Genomic DNA, 20992 nt, shown 5'->3' with positions numbered 1-20992 from the left:
GTACAGAGACAGACAAGGGCTGCTGGCACAGCTCAGAGCAATTCTCCATGCAGGATCCAAAGCCCAAGAACTCCAAACACCCAAGGGTACCTTCAGGAAGCCCTCCAGCCCCGTGCAGCCACCCACACTCCCAAAGCCAACCTTACTTTGGTGACCCACTCCATCCCCTTTACCTTGTTTGCCAGGTATGAGCAGCTCACCCGGCCTTCAGTGTCATCTTGGTGCTGCAGGCAGGCAGGCAGCAGTTTTACCTGGAGGAGCAGGAAGCCCAGGGAGGAACAGATCAGTTAACTACACTCCCTCAGAGGAAAACACAAGGGAAATGCTTTTCCCCTCAGGAGCAATGTTTTGAATCCCTGCAGAGCTGGAAAACCACTTTGCAGGGTGCGTGCTGATCTTGGGGAACTGCAAGGAGCCACAGCTCCTGCCTTTGCCCTGGGGTTTGTTGGAGGCTGTGCTGTGAGACCCCTGAAAAGACCTTCAAACTCCTAAAGCAGCACAGAAATGCAGCTTTGCTGCTCGTTAGGTGTTGCATTGATAGAGATGCTCACTGACATCTGCATGTGTGTGTGTATACACATATCTACATACATGTGTACAGATCTGTGTAGATACAAGAGATCTGTGTCTGTTTATCTGGTGTCCCAGGTTCTTCCCTGTAGAGACAGCTGGGGGAGGGATGGGCTGTCACAGCTGGTCAGTGCCCTGCACCTCATGTGGAGGGGCACCAGCTGGCCCTTCAGCAAGGGCAGCCCTGTGCAAACACACTCTGCTAATGGCTGGCCCACAACCATCAAACACAAAACAAACACAAAAAAAACAAAACCAAAATCAAACAAACAAACAACCCCCAGTGCCCACAAACCCACCCTGCTGGTGACGGCCACACGCTGTGCTCCCTGACCCCCTGTGTGCACTCACCTGCACCCACAGCCCTGCCATGGCCGGGCACTCCCTCCTTCCAGGGCTGGGCAGTGCCAGGGCCCCCTCCTGCCCTACCTGTGGGAGGTGCTGGGCAGGCCTGGGGATGGCAGTGGTGATGAGTCCTGCTCACAGGGGCGAGGCCAGGCCAGGCAGGGTCAGGTTCAGTGGTGGGAGCAGCATCAGCCGCAGTCCAGCAATGGCCACAGTGCCCAGAGTCCAGGTCTGGGTCCGGAGCAGTGGGAGTGTGTCCAGGGGCACAGCAGAGACTGCCCTGCCGAGCAGAACGGGGACAGCCTTCTCCAGACTTCTTCAGATGCCTCCCCTGGCAGGGCAGGGGGCACAGCAGCAGGACCCCAGCACCCTGGGCCAGGGCTGGAGTCAGCAATGCTGCTGGAGAAGTGCCCTGGTTGCAGCAGGGTGTGTGGGACGTCCGTGTGTCCAAGGGTAGCTCAGAGTCCCCATGGGGCTGTTCCAGGGGGCCGTGCAGCCAGGGACAGGGCCAGTCCCATGCTGACCATGGGGTACAGGGCAGGCAGCAGGTGTTGGGGCACCCCAGATGGTACCCTTGGGAATGGCTAGAGGAGTTCAGGCCACTTCTGAGGAAATGAGGAACCCGTGGTTGGGCTGGGGGTGGATGGGGTCACTGAAGAGTCCTGTCCAGGTTGGAGACTGATGCCATGCAGGGGACCCCCTGCTCTGAGGAGGGGTGTCACTCAGAAGACAGGCTGGTTGTGGGAGTCAGTGCTGGAGGAGCCCTGGGGCAGGGCCACGTGTCAGGCAGTTCAGGGGAGCCAGGGGACAGTGGCCCCTGCCCACATGGGGTGCTGGAGCAGAAGGTCCCAGCTGACTGTCGGGGTGCACCAAGGGCTGATGGCACCCCTGAGGGAAAGGGACCAGGTGTCAGGTGGGATAATGGGGCTGGCAGGGCAGCTGCCCAGTCCCACAGTGCCTGAGCCAGGCCAGGCATGGCAGCCAGGGTGAGCCAAAAATCCGGATCATCAGACACATCCACGGTGACGAGGTCCGAGGTAGAGCCAGGAAGGTGAGTCGGCAAGGGAGGTCAGGATCAGGTCCAGGGACAGCAACCAGGGTCAGCCACAGTCCAGCGATCACCAGGCAAGTCCATAATGATGGGCAAAGGCCATGGTCAAGCTGGGAAGTCAGTCTGTGGGCCAAGGTCCAGGTTCAGATTACTGGGGTCCATGGCCAGGCACAGGCATGGCTGTTGCTCTGGCCAGGCCCCAGCAGCAAAGCCTCAGCTTCAACCCACTCTCCAAGAAGGGATGGCCAGGGCCTCCCTGCCAGGGCTCTTGGCAGCCTCTGCCCCACAGGTGCTCTCTAAGCTGGCCCCAAGCCCAAGGAGCCAAACCCTCATTGTTGATGGGGATGGAGAGGGACTGGAGGAGCCCTTACAAATAGTTGCAGTAAACCTGCAATGACACTGATTTTCTCTTTGATGGCACCAGCAGGACTCACACGTGTCACGGGCCCAGAGCAGCACCTGGGCTGGCAGGGATCTCTGAGGAGCAATGCCCCATCTGCTGCTCCGAGCAGCCCACCCACCCCAGGGCTCTTGCTTTGCACAGTTAGTGACGTACCTGGAAGAGCCTGTTGCACTCCATGATCATGTGGGCCAAGCCCTGCGTTGCTGCCAGGTTCTCACTCAGCTCCCTCTGGTCTGGCTTCCCTAAGCTGCACTTCCTCTGACTGGATCTATGGGAAGCAGAAGGTGAAAGGAAGGCTGGGTGAGTGAGGTGCTGGGAACCACACACAAAACACACTGCACTGAACAGCCCCTGTGTGCCATGTACTCGGTGTCACATTCCTGCAGAGAGGTGCACAGAGCTCCCTCCCAGCACACCCCAAAAGTGTCCAGGGTACCACTGACTGACCAGTAGTAATGGATGCCCAAGAAAGGCAAGCCAAGGATTTTATTCCCCAAGCACATCATCACACACTTGGCCAAGGACAGCAATGACCCCAAACTGAGCTGTGTGTAGACTTCACATATCAAGCTCCTTTGATACCTGCAGAGCCCATGTAGAACCTTTTAAAACCTTTGGCCCAAACCACACCAAACACGTTTCAAAAACAGTCCCGTCTTTTAATTCATATCCAGTGTATGACATCATTAATCCTGGCTTCTGAAACTTTTAGCTACGTGCATTCCTGCCAAACGGCTTGAAAATTGGGTGGAAGATAATAATCCTCAGTGCTGCTCCTCAGAGTCAGACCTGTCAGCTCATACCCTTTGAAGTCGGAGCCCTGCACCAAGGCATTAATGCACAGCTAAAGCTTCAAAGCATCCTGGCCTCTAAACACTGACAACAAAGAGAAAACTCCATTTCTATTTTTGGTCCTAGCATTTCCAGGGTAAGGTTGATGTAAACCAAAGGGGTACAACTCCCAGAGTGAGACTCCCAGGAGCTCCAACACCACAGCAATCCAGCCGGACCTGCTGCCACTCCACTGCATCCCCAGCTGCCCTCTCAGTGTCCCCACAGCTCCCTTGCTGTGAGCTGGCTCAGCACAGGGATCCTCCAGGCACTTTCAAATGTTTTGTGCCATTCAGGAGAAAACCCTTAAGTGTTTTCTTTCCCCTCCCCTGTGCTGTCCAGAGCCTGTAAGATGCCAACAGCACATCTGACAGCTTCTGCTTTGGGACTAGTCCTCAGCTGTAGGTCTCCAGGTGATGGGTGCACAATGCTTCCATCCCAGTCAGCTGTGCATCCCTGCCCTTGCACATGCCTTTCCATAACTCAGGAGCACAGAGCAAAGCAAACAGCCCTGCCTCAGGAGGCCAGATAAGGCATGAATGCTCTCAGAGATTATTTGTCTCCTTTGGCCCAAGGGCACCTTCCTCCTTGCACGTACAAACAGGGGATGTTATGCAACCCAGATACTTTTACTTATTAAGATAAATTTACAGAATCCCTGTGGCTCGACTTGGCAGGAATGATCCCCTTTATCACCCAGCAGAACCAGCGCCAGGAGCTGCTGCAATCTGCCAGGTACCTGCAGGGCCTTGAAGCTGCACCTGGGGTCAGGTTGCCAGAGCAGGAGCACATTTCCAAAGGACAGCATCACTTTAAAGCCACAAGCTGGTTCCTGGGCAGCTGGACCCCTGGACAACCACAGGGAATACAGCAGGGGTGAGGGACACACACACACTGGTCAGGAGAACAGCAGAGGGGCCTCACCACTGCTCTGGGTAGTGAGTGGCTGGATTGCTCCATGCTCTGCTCCTGCTGCACCTGAGCAACCAGATTTAAGGCAAATCCCAAGACACACACACCATTTCCCCCTCAAAAGCAGACACTGACCCCAGGCCAGCCAAAGAAAGCATTGCTCCAGCAAAGGAGACTGTGGACAGCAGCAGTACCAGCATCAAGATGTCAATACCTGGTGGAGGAGGAGCTGTCCCGCCTCAGGGTGTTGAGGTGAAACAAAGAAGGTGCAAGACAGACAGCAATGTTGGTTGGGGTCATCTGGTTCTCCTCGACAAAAGCAACCACATCTCGCAGGAAGAACAGGAGGATTTTCAGTGCTTCTCGGTTTTCCTTTGGGAGAAGGAGAATGGCAGCCTGGACAGCCTGGAACTGCTGATCCTTTGGCACATCTGGAGACAGAAAAAATGATGAAAATCACACATGGCTTGCAGAGGCAGTAGGAGAAATGGTACATTTGGTGTGACGGCCTTTCCTCGTCTCCTGTGAGTTAGGGACAGGAAAACGGATGAACCTACAGGCTCAGTGCCCTGCTTGGGACCCTGCTGATGGATGCACAGGATACCAGCAGCTTGTTGACTTATGTCAAAAAAAGGTCACATTTAGGCTGCAAAACCCGGCAGAAATCTCAAACTTCACCTTGCTAAACCTTTTCTCAAAAACATGACCATCATTAGTCCCTTCAGCGAGTTCCTTCCCCAGCGCAGCTGCTTTTTGAAAGTGAATTCCTTGCGGGCAAAGTACTGGAGATGGAACCTGTTCAAACTGTATCAAATGTGAGATTTCAGCTTCAGGTTTCCTCCTTTTTTTGGGTCGAGTCTCAAGGACGGTAACAGTGAGAGCAGGGGCAGAAAGGTGCAGGCATTTCCTGGCAAAGAGGCTGTTTCACAGCAGCTGTGCTTGGGCACCCTAATAAAGAAACGTCATCAATATACCAGGACTGCTTGCACAAGGAGCTCTGTCATACCTTGAACAAGGGGAACAGATTAGTTCTTCATTTCACATAAAGAAATGACTGTTTAAAAATGCAGTTTGAAGGGGGCTGCTGCCTCATGTCATTACACTCATCCTTCAAGGAACAGAAATAGCTGGTCCATAGGATGCAGATGGGAAGCTCTCAAGTCCAGAGCCACAATTAACTCATCTTTTCAGAAATGTCCTGCCTGATTTGCCTCCTCTGACTACAAGGGAACCTGGCCCTAGTCCTAGTCTGGCCACTGCCTTGAACAGCTGAATATTAAGATATCTAAGGCATTGGAAAACTGTGTCTTTTGTTACCTACATTGGTAGATGTGGAGGAAGGATTCACAGAGCCTGCTGGTGAATATGGGCTCAGGAAGGTCTCGGAAATACTGCTTCACCATGTCTGCCACATCAAATGCTGACTGCCCTTCGTAACAGACATTGTTTGGGTTGGTTTCATTCATTTCTCTTAAAGACAGAATCCTGGATTTAACACCAGATTTTCGGAACAGGCCAACCTGTGGGTAAAAGAAAATATTAGAGACAAAGAGAGGAGTCATCAGGAATCAAAATTCTGACAAATAATTGATCCTTCACCTTCCTTTTGATAGCAAAGACCCTCTGGCAGTGGGATCTAACACCAAAATACTTTTGTATCATCAGAAGCAGCACAGACATTCCTCCCAGGCAAACCATGCCTGATGCCCACAGAACCAGAAAAATATCAGTTGTCATGTTTGCTTTCTTTTTACTTAATGTAAAATTACTCTTTTTGACTTTTAAAATCACTGCTATTGACATCTGTCCGTGTGCTTGGGCAGGCTGTGTTCACACACGTCAACTGCAAGTTTCACATGCACCAGTGTGTGTCCACTCAAACACAAACACACAACCATGCCTGTGCTGGAACAAACAAACTGAGATCCACAAGGCTCAGGTTTAACACATCTTATACATCTAATCCATCCACAGGTTGACAATGGGCAGCTGTCATCCTGAGGGAAATTATGATTTTATTTTTATTATAATTTAATATAATCATTAACCTCAAAGTGAAACACACTTGTACTGCCAACTCACAGAACACACACACTTCTGTACTTTGGAATGATATTACACACCTAGATAGTGGCAAAGCACAAGGGGGAAAAGAAGTCCTCTCTTTAACTGATATGCCTCATGTCCCAGGGTCTCCCATTTCTGCAGCTGTGCTATGGAGATACCACGTGCAGCCCACACTTCCACTGCCACCTCTACTTAGGGGATAAATACAGAGCTGAGATGCAGAAAAGGATGTTACAGGCACTGCTGTAATACGTTTTCTCTCTGCTTAGTGGTACATTTCAGCTGAAACAAGATTAATTTTCACATTAGCTCTGGCACTACCAGCAACCACAGAGCAGATCTGTCTGGCAGATTTACCTCCTTATGGAGCAGAGAGATGACACCTCCCTGGGCAAGGACAGCCTGGCTGCCTGCACCAGCTGCAGAGGGTTTCAGTGAGGCAAGGCACAAAGGCACAGTACAGGACTAAAGGCATTCCCAGCAGGAATCAGCACTGGTATTTCCTCTCAGGCTCTGATCTACACCTTTCTGCCTGTTCAGAGCCTCAGGGGGGCAAGAAAGCCCTTCACAAAAGAGGGAAGAAGAGTCTGGTTCCCTGGAGCAGATCCATTCATGGCCTACAGCTTCTCTGGGCTGCCTCGAGTTCATACCTGGTCAAGAAAGTGGCTTCTCAGGTAGTCCAGGGCTTGCAGGATCCCGTTGGGCAGGGGGTGGCTTGTTCGCTGCACGTTCAGGAGTAAAGGAACCCCAAACACGTTTTTGTCCTTGTAGTCCGAGGCTTTGGGTTTTTTAATGAACTTTGGTATGGTCCTGGAAAGAAAAAAACAGTCCATGCAACTTATTAGGTCCCCAGCACACTCCACCTGCTGCTTTATATGCATGGGAAAGCATTTAGTTGTACCTTGTCACTACCCAAATTCTGCCACAGACCTGCACACACAGCACCATCAGAGGGAGAAAATCAGCCAAGGCCTTGACTTGAAATTAGCTGTAAAAAGCATCCTCATGGGAAATAAATTCCACCCCTTTAGGGCACTGCAGGTTTTTTTCACTTCTTTCTGTATTCAAGCACCAGCTCCCTATCACAAGATGCTGACTGATGTCCTTTAAGTGTGTGACTTTTTGTCACTGTTCTAGTTCAAACAGAGACTGAAGAGCTGTATTCTCAGCCTTGCCAGCCCTCACCTCAGGTCCTGCAATCCCTGTGAAGCACCTCTGACAAAGCCCTGAAAACAGGCAAATTTAAAGAGAAACTATAATGTGCTTTAAAATCAGTAACAGCACGACCACCAGTGAGGAGCCAAAGTGCAGCCCCCAGCAGAGGAAATACTGGAGCCTTGGAAACAACCATGAAGCTGCTGGAGATTTAATAGGATGAAATTCCTCATGTGTAATCTAGACAGACAAGGAAGTTCACCTGCTTACAACAAATCCTCTCTTTCCAGCACAGGTTGCTTTAGTATAAGACAAACTTACCAGTTCCAGCCCTGCTTGCTGGAAGGGGAATATCTGTCCATTAAAGCAGTGAGTTTCAACAATGCCAGCTTTTGTGTCCGGGCCAGCTGGGCAGCAGACTGGCCATCACTCAGCATGGGAAGGCTTTCCAAGTTCACAGTCTCTTCCACAGACCAGTGTTGCTTCCTGTGCCTGTGGGATAAATATTGTTCAAGCTTAGGATCATCCCTGTTAGTTTTCTGTCTGCAGCTGTAAAGCACCTAAGACTCCAAACGACCCGCAGCTCCCAAACACCACAGGGTTGGTTTTGTTACTTGCACTCAAACAAGGTACTTCCCATCCAGCAGCTCCTCTGGTAATACCAGCTCTTTCCCTAAGAAATATACAGCAAGCTGGCAGTAAGGCCTGATTCCAAATGTCTGAGTGCTCATGCAGACCCTGAGTGTCCTGCTTTCAGCAGAGCACAGATGTTGTCACCAGAGTGCCCACGGACTGGTGGTACCTGGCACCAACAGTGCAGACCCTGCTGCCTAGAACAGACTTACTTAAGAATACTTTGTTCAGGCAGAGCAATTACATTTTGAGCGGCCAGAATCAAGGGGAAACCCAAGGATGGCTGACCTGTTGGCCTTTTTAGAGTCTGTGATGTATGTCAGATCTGCAGAGCCAATCTCCTTGCCCAGGCCACAGCTGCTCTCTCCCTCAGTGTCCCCTGCCGTCTTGTCTTCTGAGACCTCTGTTTCAAGAGAGCTTTCTTTAGGGGAGGATGGACACAGAGAGGTCAAGTCACTGGCAAAGTCAGAATCCCCATCATCTGAGAGCTTCTCTGTCCACTGATCAACCAACTTCTTGAGGCCGTTGACATCTGCTATAACATTGTTCAGTTCTGAGAAAACATCATCATCACCGACTTGTGCCGCCTCCAGATTGTCAAGGTTGATATTGGGCATGTTGTCATACACACTTAGCCTGTTACAGGAGCCCGAAAGGGGACTCCTGGGGGCTTTGGGCTCCTTGGAACTGCTTCTGCTCCGGCTTCTCCTGCAGCCGTGAAAACTCCCAGTTCTCCAGTTGACAGAAGAGTTGTCTGCTGGAGACAGGGAGCTGTCTGTAAGAGCTGTGGGGAAAGTGCCAGGTTTATGGCCTTGTGGTATTTGAAACATCTGGGGTTTTTGTAATGTCATGTCATTTTCCAGGTTTTGCTGAGACAGGTCATTCCACAGCAAGAGCTTGCTGGAGTCTGTGTGCTCTGCACACATCCCCCTGCCCTCACAGGGGCTGCCTGGTTTTATACCGGGGCTTGGAGTGCTCACTGTGCTGCTCTTTCCAGACTGACTGCTGCTGCTGGGACTCTGGGGAGAAAAGGAAGAATTGCCCTTTGTTTGGAGGCCAGAGAGGTCAGAAATATTTACACAGTTCAGCATCTTCATCTTTTCTTCGTTAAGCCCTTCCAGAAGAACAGGTTCACTTATTATGGGTTTGGCCTTTGACTGACCACTCCTTAAGTTGCAGCTCCTTAAATGCAGCTTCTCCATTTTCTTCAGAAGGCTCTTCCTCTTTTTGGATGGTGACTTATCCAAAAGCTTTTGCTCACTGGTGTTATTTAAAAATTCACTGGGGGGAAGAGAACAACTGAAAGTAGAGTCCAGTGAAGGTACCTTAATTAAGGAACATCTCGAGGCACTCATGTTGTTTTCCACATCTTCAAAAGGTTTTGGGGAGCTCACAGTGTCACTGTCAGCACTGCTGGTGCTGTGAACTGAGGACACATCGTGCTTCTCTCCATGATCCAGGAAGACACTGTCCTCCTTGCTGATGATCTTCAGTACTGGACTGCCTGGGACAGAGGCACTGGCACCTCCCTCTGCTGGAAAACCCTCCAGGCTCTCGATTCGAGACCACCTCTGACTGCACCTCTCATAAGCCCACCTACTGCTTATTGCACAGGGTTCATCATCTTCAGAATCATCACTCTTAGAAGGGGGAAAAAAGCACAAGTCAAGACCAAGGTTTAAATTTTAAATTACAAAAAAACCCCAAATTTAACAAAAAAAAAAAAAAAGAAACTTCAATTTTCTGCCTGCCTCCAAAACCCCCAAGACCAACATATGGAAATGTGACCATTCATTCACTGAAGGGCTGCCCTGAGTTAGCTGAAAAACATGCTGACAAATGATTCCAAAGCACACTGACAGATCTGGGAAGTTTACCACAGGAAAAGGGGACAGATTTGACCTAGAGGTGAAAAATCCTGCTTTGCGGCAAACCTAAAGCATTTGAAAGATAATTTTATTGAATTTGCATGGCCTTTCCTAAAGCCAAACAAATCAAACACTCTGATGGCCAAAATTCATTCATTTTCAGGTAAAGAAGTGTTTGGCTGTGGGACTGTGGCATCATCAATATCTGTGGCACCCTCTTGAACTCCTCAGCCTCCCCTGACACCTGCCCCAATTGCTCTATTGTCCCCATTCCAAGGGAACAGTGGGATAGCAAAGTGTCTCTTCTCTGTGGGCTCTCTCTTGCCCAATTCCTTCCTAATGACAGAGTGGAATTTTCAAAAAAACCCAGACATTTTTCCAGAAGATGGCATTATTTTCTTGCTAATCCTGCACTTAATCCACGGTACCTCAGAGGCTTTGCAGTCCTGGTGTTGCCCAGCCAAGCTGTGACTATCACTTTGTTTCAGCTGCAGAACCTTTTGTGGGAGAGGACAAAACCAGCACAGCTAAAACCCATCTATCAACATTTGGGTTGCCCATTTAATTTCTCTGCCTTACTGGGAGTGAAATTTCACTTTCAGCACTTAAATAAGGCTGTGAAACTACTTAGGAAAACAAGGATAGACATGTTGAGGTGGGACCTTGGTGCAACTATTGGACAGTAACATGTGCCAAATTAATTTTTAAAACTGTTTCAAAGCCCAGTCCTAACCTACCTTACAAAGTTACGAATTGAAAAGTGACTAATTTCAACCTCAATCCCTGTATTTTTCAGCAGAAAACACAAGTGGAAGAGCTTTCCAGGACAGAAGAGAATAAAAAGGAAAGTTCAGAAATTGCTAATCCTTCCTGCACTTTTCAAAACCAGGGTTTGATGCAATAGCTGAACACATTTTTAATGAGAACAGTAACTGTGTTTTACAAACATACCCGTTTCCTCTGACGGCCTATTTCCACTTTCATTGATGCACATCTGTTCAGTGTGTTCAGCCGTCTGGGGCATGAGAAAAAACAGAGAAGTTTTAAATTTAAATATTTTATTTCTTGAAAACAAACGTGCCAATACAGTTGTGATCTTCTACCATAGGGTCTTCATTATTGGTGCCCAAGACTGACATTCTTTCAGAGGTTCCTCATACATTTTGCCAAAACCAGCACCAATAACAACCCCATGATGTTCACACTTCAAGTTCTGCCGTGTTAAAACTAGAGAAGACAACCACAATTAATAACTTAATTTTAAAAATCATATTATTAGCTTTAATGATTGTGAAGAACTGTCTATTGAATTAAGATTTGCCAGGAGATGAACTTTCCAGTCCCCTTAAGAGGTAGAAATTCTAATTTCTGCCAAAGGAACTCTGATGAACAATCCCACCACGAGAAGGCTTCAGACACCGTGGTATGAAGTGAAGCAGAATTCCTCACACTTCCCTGGCAGCCTTCCATGGGGAAAGGCCAAAGGGCTGTGGGTTTGACCTCGCACTGACAGCACAATTTCACTTGTACGTGCTCTGAACAGCTGTGGTAAAACAATAGTTTCAAATCAATACCTTTGCTTCTCACTCAAAAAACATTCAGAAAAAAAGGAAGGGATCTTGTGCAGACAATTATTTTTCTGTCTATCTGCTGGAACAGAAATTGGCCAGTCAGAGGAAATTCCTGCACTCTGTCCTACGTGATCCTGGAGAGCAGCCTGCTTTGCTTGCAGGGAACTGATTATTTTTTCTCAGCCTGCAGACATCTCACATTACAGAAAAGACAGATCTGATGCTCAGTATAACATCCCCAAGACCTTGGCTGGAGATGAGCAGACACATGGTTACCTCTCTTTTAAATTCTTAAAACAACCAACTTCACTGGTGCTAAACCATGTGCTTAAGTGATTTCCTTCAGTCCCAGAACTGGTGACTTTGTTAGTCTCTGACAGAAACAAAGGCATGAGAAGATAATTGACAAATAACTGTGGGGCCTGGAGGTGTTAAAGGTGACCCATAATTCATGTTTACCTGAAGAGTGATTCAATCGCATCTCCATCTAAAAATTCATGATCTTTCCTCACGGTTTTTACATCAATGGGAAACTGCATATCTGTAAACAAAGAAGTTGAATGTGAAATCTGAGTTTTAATTGCAAAGACTTTCAATTTTGCAACACTATTCATCATGGGAAAGGAATCTAAACCTATTTTTATAGCTATACATTCATGCAATGATCCTTCAAGTAAGTGAGGGTTAGTTCCTTAGAGCAAGTAGAATAAATGTAGGGATCTGCTTGCTGCCGTTGGTTACAGGTAGACAAACACTTCTGCATTTCCAGGAGCTTGTAGCATTGTAGACAGGAAATACAAAATAAACTTTGGCTCTGGTTTGGTTCTCTGCACCTTCGGGTGTAGAACAGGGAGTATTTCATGTGAGCTCTGTGCGGCTGAGGTTCAGTGCAGCACGTGACACACACTCTGTAAGCTGTAATGAGGCTGACAAATCATGCTGGGCTGGAAGCTGATTGATCCACCAGCAGAGGAGTCCGGTGTTTCAGCTTCTGAGATCTAACCTTGCAGGTGAGGGAACCAGTAAGGTCCAGCAGGTATTTTCCTGGCTTATTTTTTCAGCTTAATTTCCCTGGTCTGCAAATTACGCTGGGGATTCGTTTTCCAGAAGCATGGCAGTGTACATTTCCAACACACATCTAGCAGAATAAAATCTGCTGTAGTTAGGCAGGAAGCACTACCATGAGGCAGCAGGTTTCACAGCACAGGGCTTTCAAATCCAGCTCTGTGGCTTGGCTTCGAGTTTTTAATTTCGCAGTGAACAGGGGGAGGTGGGAATGAGAACAGGCAGAAGGCACTGTTGGTTCTTTTAACTGTAGTTCTTTGATAAAATCCCTCTTAAAAATAAATTAGTTTTTGTTACATTCACTACTTGTGACAATAAACATATTTTAAAGAAGAACAGTTCTAAGGTATAAGTACAAGTGTGGCCTGAAAGTTATACAAGTTCTTAATAAATCCATGCCTCCCCCACAAGAAATAAACATACTTTGAAGATTTAATGACATGAAAGACATGCTGAAATTGCTTTTTTTTTTGATGGTTGGCTGCTGCTGGGTGTCAGTTTTAAACACTTATGATTGCAAGATGATTTTTCCAATCTTTTTCAAAACACCAATAAAGCAATCCGGCTCAGGCTGGAGAGCCTTGGAGGAGTTTTGGTTGCAGTCAGTGGTTGGAAAAAAACTCCAACACTGCAAGTAAAAGAGCCTGAAAAAATTATAAGCAACTAAAAGTCACAAAAGCAGAGATTTTTCTGAGTTACAGGAAAACGAAAGGAGGGAAGATTTGGTCCTTTACAGAATTCTACTGAGTCCCTGCTGAGATGTCCCTTCTGCAAGAGCTTCACTATTTTTCTGAAGATTTGCATGAATATATGCCAGAATTTGGAAATGCTTCCATCAAAAGTGTCAGGTTCTGAAATATATTATTTATGTGAGCAATTCCACTCGAGTTCAGTGCCAGCTGCTTTGACAAATCTCTGTGATCATACCTTCAAACAGCTGAGCATACTGGGGAAACCCGGCAGCCCTCAGCCAGTCACAGGCTTCTCTGGCTTCAATTTCTGCAAGGAGAACACACACTTGTTCATGTACAGTGCTCACCACAGTCAGTGCTTTCACAGTATGAGCAAATTTTACCTGGTGGATCCTCTTGAGGGTCTTGTGTTTCTTTAGGATGTCACTAAAGAGGAATAAATCCTCGTATCCAACTCACATGGCTCCAGAGCAGTCACCCCACCACAGGATGGATAAGCAAACACACGAGAGTCTAGATATGAGCACGTAGCTGAGATGTCACACATGGGTGCACATCAGCTACCCCTGAGCTGTGGGCAGTGGAGCATCTGTTACATGTTGAAAGGAGTCACCAGGGAAGGTGCAGAACACACAACTCTGCCCTCGCGCAGCAAAGCCCCTTCGTGCATTCCAGCTCTGAGAGATGGTGATAAGACACAAACCAGCCCTATAAATAAACTTAAAATGCTATCACAACCTTAATAACACTGGACACGGCCTAAGCATTCCCAGAACAAGAGTTCTCAGGAGTACCTGTTGCTAGGGTCTATCAATATTTATTTCCTTGCCAACTACCTACGCAACTTGGCAGTCCCTGCAGCACTGCAGATGTCAAGAATTAGCTGCTCATTTTGTGACAATTCCTAAAGCCCTATGCCCAGTTCTGTAATATTCCCACAGGAGCAGAGCAGAATATAACTTCAGAAACTCACAGAGCACTCACCAGATTCCTCAAAAACACAAGCAGGTCAGCATGAGTACCTGCCATCAGGCTCCAAGCTCTGTCAATACTAGAAATTACCAGCTCTGTGGAAGAGGAGAGGATTCCCATTTACACTTTCTGTGAGCCTGTGTGCGCTCCAGATCATGTCACAACAGACACCAACCAAAAGGCAAAGGCACCTTTGAAAAAAATGTTTTTAAACTACCTTACAAATCAAGTATGCTCAGTAGAGAGAAATGTTTTTAAAGCACCTTAAATAGTGGCATGATAGGCTAGTCCTGTTCCTTAAAACTATTTTCTTTACACATACACTCACAGATTAGGATTCCAAAGCACTTGACATACATACCTGTCCAAATTCCCTGCTTGCTTTGCTCAGACTCCTCAGTTGTAAGTCACCAGTGCAACAGACTGAAGAATCTCACCAAAGAAATTGCACAGCTTCCATGATTTTATTGTTCTACTTCTACACTTCGAATTGTTTCCATTATCACTTGATTATTTTGGACAATGACGTCCATAAAACAGGCTTCCCTGTACAAAACTCTGTGGCTTTTTCATCTGAGAATAAAGTGATACCACAGGAAGACAAGGATGTTTTTACACAAAACAGGTGCATGACTCCTTTTTTGTTTTTTTTTAAACTGCAGAACAGAAACTAATTTCTTCCACAGCAGCCTATACAGACTATGCTTACATTTATTACTATTCTTACTGCTGTAATTTATCATAATCTTTACCACAACACAGCACTTACAGAATACCAAGAGAAAGGACTGAAAAAGACCAGCACTGTACTCAGAGAGTAAAAGAAAAAAAAAAAGAAAGAAAGAAAACAATCTTTAGAAAAGAGCCAGGAGGGTGACAACTCTAACATCAAAAGTCTTCACAAAGTGATTTTCACTTAGAAAAGCCCAGTGAACTCACCCAGCCATCTCAGTGTGGAGAAACTACAGCTGTGCTAATTGCAGACCTGGGCACAGCTGCCCTGAGCTCAGGCAGACAGTGACTGTGTAGGGGTTGAAGCTTCCCCAGCTGAAGCAAACCAAGCCCTGAACTGTGATGCAAATAAGAACAGGCAGAAAAATGTTTTGCACCTGGTGATGACATTTTCAATGAACATGACTGAAAATACAACAGAATTGTCACACCTAGAAGTGGCTTTTCCATAGGACAAGGACACAGGAGCTGCGGGAATTTTCTATGCTGACATAAATCTTCATGCCTTTTAAGGTACCTTTTCACAGTCACAGGGGAGGTTTAGATTAGATATTAGGAATAAATTCTTCCCTGTGAGGGTGGTGAGACCCTGGCACAGGTTGCCCAGAGGAGCTGTGGCTGCCCCATCCCTGGAAGTGCCCAAGGCCAGGTTGGATGGGGCTTGGAGCAGCCTGGGCTAGTGGAAGGTGTCCCTGCCCATGGCAGGGGGTTGGAATTGGATAATCTTTCAGATCCCTTCCAATCCAAAACATTATATGATTCTATAAATTATCTGCCATTAATTATGTGATTATTCATTGCTAAAATAACTACCAAAAGGGTCCTCCTGATATCTCCACATTTCAGTGGCCTCTGTGCTGCCTCCTCCTGCTGGAAACTGAAATTATAAAGGGATAATGGATGGCTAGGAATTTTACCATGGTGAAAGGAAAGTCCCAGACCAGCCTGTATTACTATGATAATGAATGTGAGAGGAGGAAATAAAAAAGGAAATAAGAAATAATGACTCAAAGGAAAGTAGCTCCTCTCTATAGGGCTGCACTCAGCACTGACATGCAGGACTGCTTTGCTTTTATGGCATGTGCAGCATGAAGGACAAGTGAAAGCTCATCAGACAGCAGTGGCAAAATGCAGATGAAGCTCCCCAGCAGTGCTCTCCCCAGATGGAGAGTTCTACAAATAAAAGTCACAGAGACATAAGAGAAGAGCAATAATCATGAGCAGCGTTGATGGGTGACACCAACACACCCACCTGGGGCAGCAGCTCTTATAAACGTGCCACAGACACTTAAAGCCCTCCTTATAACAGGGAGGGGCTAAAGTGGCAACCACAGCCCTGGCAACCTGCATGATGCTTTAAGGCATGCATAGAAAACCAGCCAAAGCTCAGTTTCCTACGTAAGATTCCCCATGAAAAGCAGAGATGATCTTCTTGAAGCACCTTTGGGGCTATTGAAAACACCCTCACACTGCAAGACAAAGAGTATAGATGAGCCCTTTTTGAAGACCCATTCCAAGCTTGGCTTCACAGCCTCTCTGCTCCACCTCACATGATGAAATGCACCTTCCCAACAGCCTCTCTGCCTGGTTAGAGATTGATTTCCTATTTCTGTAGTCACACTGCCACTGCAAAAGAATCTTCCAGGTTTGCAGACTAATTTCTAAAATCAATGTGCTAATAAACCCAAGCTGATAGGAATTGTGTAGTCCTTCTCGATGTTAGATCAGGTGCTTGTTGGAGAGAAGCTGACTCTTCCTGCATAAAAATAAGAAATGGGGCAGCCTTTATAAAGCAATTTGGAGCAGCACTCCCAAATACTGTTGCAATCACAGCACATCTGCCTGTAAACTGGATGTCCTACAAGAGCAGGACATTTTTTTAACATCTTTTGGGTGCTATCTGTACAACTGAAATGGCAGAGCAACCTGAATGTGTCACCTCCCTCTCCTGAACTGATTTCATAATTAAGCAGATGAAAAAAAAAAAATTCCTGCAAAGCTTAATATCCTTAAATCAGAGGCTGCCAGCAACACTTCCATGCCAAGCCAGCTATTTCCCCATGGGCTACAGGTGGTAGGTTACTACCAGACGTTTATGAGAAACAACACAGAGCACAGGGCCTGTGCCAGCCTTTGGCTGCCCTGTGCTACACAGGTACGTTCTGTGCTGAGGGTTCAGCCCAGTCCCACTGCAAACAGCACTCAAACTGCTGGCTGTGCCCCAGCCTGCCTGTCCCAGCAACCCCAGCACACCAGCCCTCCCCAGCTGCTGCCCCTTGTTCCCCACTGGGGATTCATTGCACCCTCCTCCCCAGAGCCCCAGTACCTCCATCAGCTTGGCTGTGACACCTCTCCTTCATCCACCTGGGCTGAAAAACTGTGTTCCCCATCTGAGCACTGTCCTGTTTGCAGACTGCAGCACCCAGACTCTTCAGCTACTTAGAAACCAGATGCTACAAAGTGTATTAATCCCTATCGTAATGAACATCAGTGTTAACAGGACTGCTTGCAATAAAGACAAGACATCTGTGCTGAAATCTGGGCATTCTCTCTGAGGTGTTTTCCTCACAAGAAGCAGCACTTTCCTTACAATGAGGGAGAGGCAGCAACTGAAACCAGTGGCAGCTGTATATCTAACAGGCCACTCAGCCTTACCACAAGAAGGTCACAGACTTCAGCTACAGAAGAATGTCAAACTGCACTTCAAATTCTTAAAAATATTCTCTCTAAATAAAATAGGAGGATACAAATTTGTATTTGAAAGCATAAGTACAACAAACCTTACTGTCAGAATGCAGCGTGACTGACTTGCAGCTGCACAGACCTGCTGCCAAAGCAGGAGACCTCTTCCTTTCCTTTCCCCAGCTGTGTGTTCCTCCTCACCATCACCCTGAGCCTATGCCAGGAGGCCTCATCAGCCAAAACAGCAGGAAAGGAGTCACTTTTTTGTTTTTATAAAGTTGAATTTGTGATGTTTTATCTTTCTGAATCTGCTATCACATGTTCTGATGAGCTCCAGTGGCAGGACAAGAGCAGTGGTGGGTACGAGCAGAGAGAAATCTGGGAACACGCCCTGCCCACCCCAGCTGGCAGTTCTCAGGCAGCTCAGTCTGGTGTGAAACCTTCCCCTAAATGTATCCCCTTTTCCACAGAGGTGTCTAATTCTAGGTCTATTTCAAAGCAATTTTTAATCAGGTTTTTAAAACCCACGGTACATGTATTACTTTGACTTCTATCCTCGTCCAAAATAGTTTTCCAGTTTTGACAGGTAGGAATCAAATGGTGATCAGGACTTCATTAAGTAAAGGGATTTATACTCCAGTCTGAACATCTTCCAAAACCATTCCAGGGAGCAGAACAGTTTGAGAGGTTTTCCTGCTGTTTGAACCACTAGTTACTGCAGGACCTTATTTATCCCCTTTTCTGTGGGACACAAGTGTGGTGCTTGTGGAAAGGAGCTGATTTCTCAACACACCCAGCACAGAACCACGTGCAGACAGGAGAACAGAACAGAGGGTAGGACCAACTCCTCACTTCGACTACATTTTACATCACTCTGGAATGAAACAGGCAAAAATCCAAAGAATGTCACTCTTTCCCAATTTCTGTCATTGTATAGGAAGCACATTTTTTTCTCTCCACGTGGCAGGAATCCTCCTCAACAGCCACAGACTTGCAGATGCCTCAAAACCTGCTTGATGTGCCACAGCCTGGGGAGGTGCTGCTGCCTCCTCTCATCACCAACAATCCCAAATTGTCCCGCTCAGCCTCTCCAGTCCTGGAGTCGACAGGCCCCATGAATGCTTGGCAGCCACATGTCAGCTGTGAGCTGGCAGGTCCCTCATGCAGTGCCTTAGATCCTGTCACTGCTGGTTGTGCTGCCCATGCTGGAAGCAAAGAGGGGTTTCAGGTTCCGTTTGAAGATAAAATTGCGAGTTTCCCATTACATCTTTCTGGTTTGTGCATCTTCCCAGGGCTACAAAAATTGGTGTCTCTTCCCTACAGCTGCTAATGAGCTATTTCATTTTATGCACACCCTGTGAAAAATGCCTTTGCTGTGCCAGACCTCTGATTTCCAGAGGATGTTCAGAACTGCATTATACCTGAGACTGGATTTTCAAGAAGTGCTTTTATTTGTGTTATCTCCTCTTAAAAAGAATCAGAACATGTTGTCTCCATCCTGAACGCTCAAACACGATGCTTGCAAAGCAGGGTGTTTGCACTGACCAGGATAAGCAGTCAGGGACTTGTAAAACTGTCAAACTCTCCAAAAGCTAAGATGGATCATAAATAAATGGAAATGTTTATTCTGCTTTCCCTTGTGCAATGCAAAATATCAAAGCCTAATAGTACTTAACTAGCCCACTCAAGGAAGAGAAAAAAAAAAGATTATAGCTTGGAATGCAGCCAGGATAATTTAGGCTCCATGCAGATAGTGAACATAAATGTCTGGAAAATGAAAAGGCCAAGATATTTGTCCTTTCATTCCTACTTTACTATCATGCTGGTGTTTTGGAACCGCAGCCAACTCTTCAGTTATCACAGCTGGGAACTGCAATGTATCCCAGAACTTTGTGGCAACCTTAATTGCATCTTTATCCAGCTCCTTGGCTTCAGCTCCCCAGGCTGATTACGAGGACTCCCAAGCTGATATTAAGGGTCTTACTCAGGTCCTTGTCATTTGCCTCTCATGTTGGTTTTTAGGACCCAGAGAAGTTTAAAGGCTTTTTCTTTGCAGACCACATTAAGTAGCTTGTCAGTGCTGGCTGATCTTTTAATTGTTTCTGTGTAAGTTAGAGAAGGTGGTGTTTGCTCTATGGGAATTTCAAAGGGCTCAAGGGAGTTAGGTGCCCAATTCACATCCAACTTTAGGAGAGTATAACTCTCTAATTTCCAATCCACATTGGAAAATCCTTATCCAAGTAAGTGGGGCAAGAGAGGGGATTTATTTCCCTGCAATCTAATCCCAGATATGTTGCTTCTCCATGACTTGGTCCTCCTGGCTGCAAAGCAGGAACCGATCCCACATTTCTCTGACGCAGAAGCTCCTTATGGATGTTTTTTCACGGGACCCTTGTACGTGATTGAGAAATACTTGATGCAAGATTCCTAGGAGGAAGTGTAGCAGGGAGGGTAACTGCTCACCTCCACTTGAGCCAACATCAATAAACCTCTAGCACAGAAGTAACAAAACCCAACACAAGCTAATTGTGCTCTTTCATCGTGTAGCAATCAGTTTTCCTTAACTATACAAAATGCTAATAATACCACTGTGTGATACAGGTTCAACCAAGGCACAAAGAACTATTTAACCCAGCAGAGACTGCCCAGTAAGTTGTTACATCTAAAAGCAAGATGGTTTATTGGCTCTGCTAAGGCTGTGCTGTGCTGAGCCTGCTGACAGCTGCTGAGCCCAGGGCAATGGACAAACTTTTACTGGGTCACTGTACCCTGGTGGAGCTTGTGGATATTCAAAGATAGACAGCAAAGTCAGGAAATCTACTCAGCACTTCCCAAGTGCATCCAGCTAGGAAGCAAAAGCAGCAGCTACTGAAAGAGCAGGATCCAAAGTGTGGACAACCCGGGAGCTGCTGTCACACCAACAAAGCAGCGGCAGGAAACAGCAGCACCCACCTGGACCCTCACCTGGGGATGTCATCTGCCACGGAACCCACCTGGATCCTCTCCGGGGGATGTCATCTGCCGTGGAACCCACCTAGATCCTCTCTGGGGGATGTCATCTGCCACGGAACCCACCTGGACCCTCACCTGGGGATGTCATCTGCCACGGAACCCACCTGGACCCTCACCTGGGGATGTCATCTGCCACGGAACCCACCTGGATCCTCTCCGGGGGATGACATTGCCTCAGAACTCACCTGGATCCTCTCCGGGGGATGTCATCTGCCACGGAACCCACCTGGATCCTCTCCTGGGGATGTCATCTGCCGCAGCCCCGCAGCCGCCGCCGCTGCCGCTCCGCTCCGGTGCGGGACCGCCCTGCTCCGGGCGAGGAACATCCCCCGATGCCGCAGCCCCGCCCGCCCCGGCTCCCTGCCCGTGGAGCGCTCCCTGTCCCCGCTCCGTATCCCCTCTCCGTGTCCCCTCTCCGTGTCCCAGTGGAG

General features: G+C 47.4%; 1 protein-coding gene across 1 annotated transcript; it reads right to left on the bottom strand.

The window, feature by feature from the left end:
- Positions 1-205: 205 nt before the first annotated feature.
- On the bottom strand, positions 206-20759 carry LOC126638423 (rho GTPase-activating protein 7-like). The gene is made up of 13 exons (XM_050312293.1): positions 20707-20759; positions 20543-20583; positions 13399-13470; positions 11866-11947; positions 10787-10850; positions 8256-9607; positions 7656-7826; positions 6830-6989; positions 5434-5632; positions 4327-4543; positions 2523-2637; positions 922-2089; positions 206-251 (listed from the first exon to the last, which is right to left on the bottom strand). The coding sequence occupies exons 2-12, from the start codon at positions 20565-20567 to the stop codon at positions 2072-2074; spliced, it is 2475 nt and encodes an 824-aa protein (XP_050168250.1). The 5' UTR covers positions 20568-20583; positions 20707-20759; the 3' UTR covers positions 206-251; positions 922-2071.
- Between the last annotated feature and the right edge of the window lie 233 nt (positions 20760-20992).

This window comes from Myiozetetes cayanensis, unplaced genomic scaffold (genome assembly GCF_022539395.1).
Source record: "Myiozetetes cayanensis isolate MyiCay16 unplaced genomic scaffold, myiCay2020 scf17, whole genome shotgun sequence".
NCBI classification, from domain to species: Eukaryota; Metazoa; Chordata; class Aves; order Passeriformes; family Tyrannidae; genus Myiozetetes; species Myiozetetes cayanensis.
This window is presented reverse-complemented; position numbering and strand designations above follow the sequence as displayed.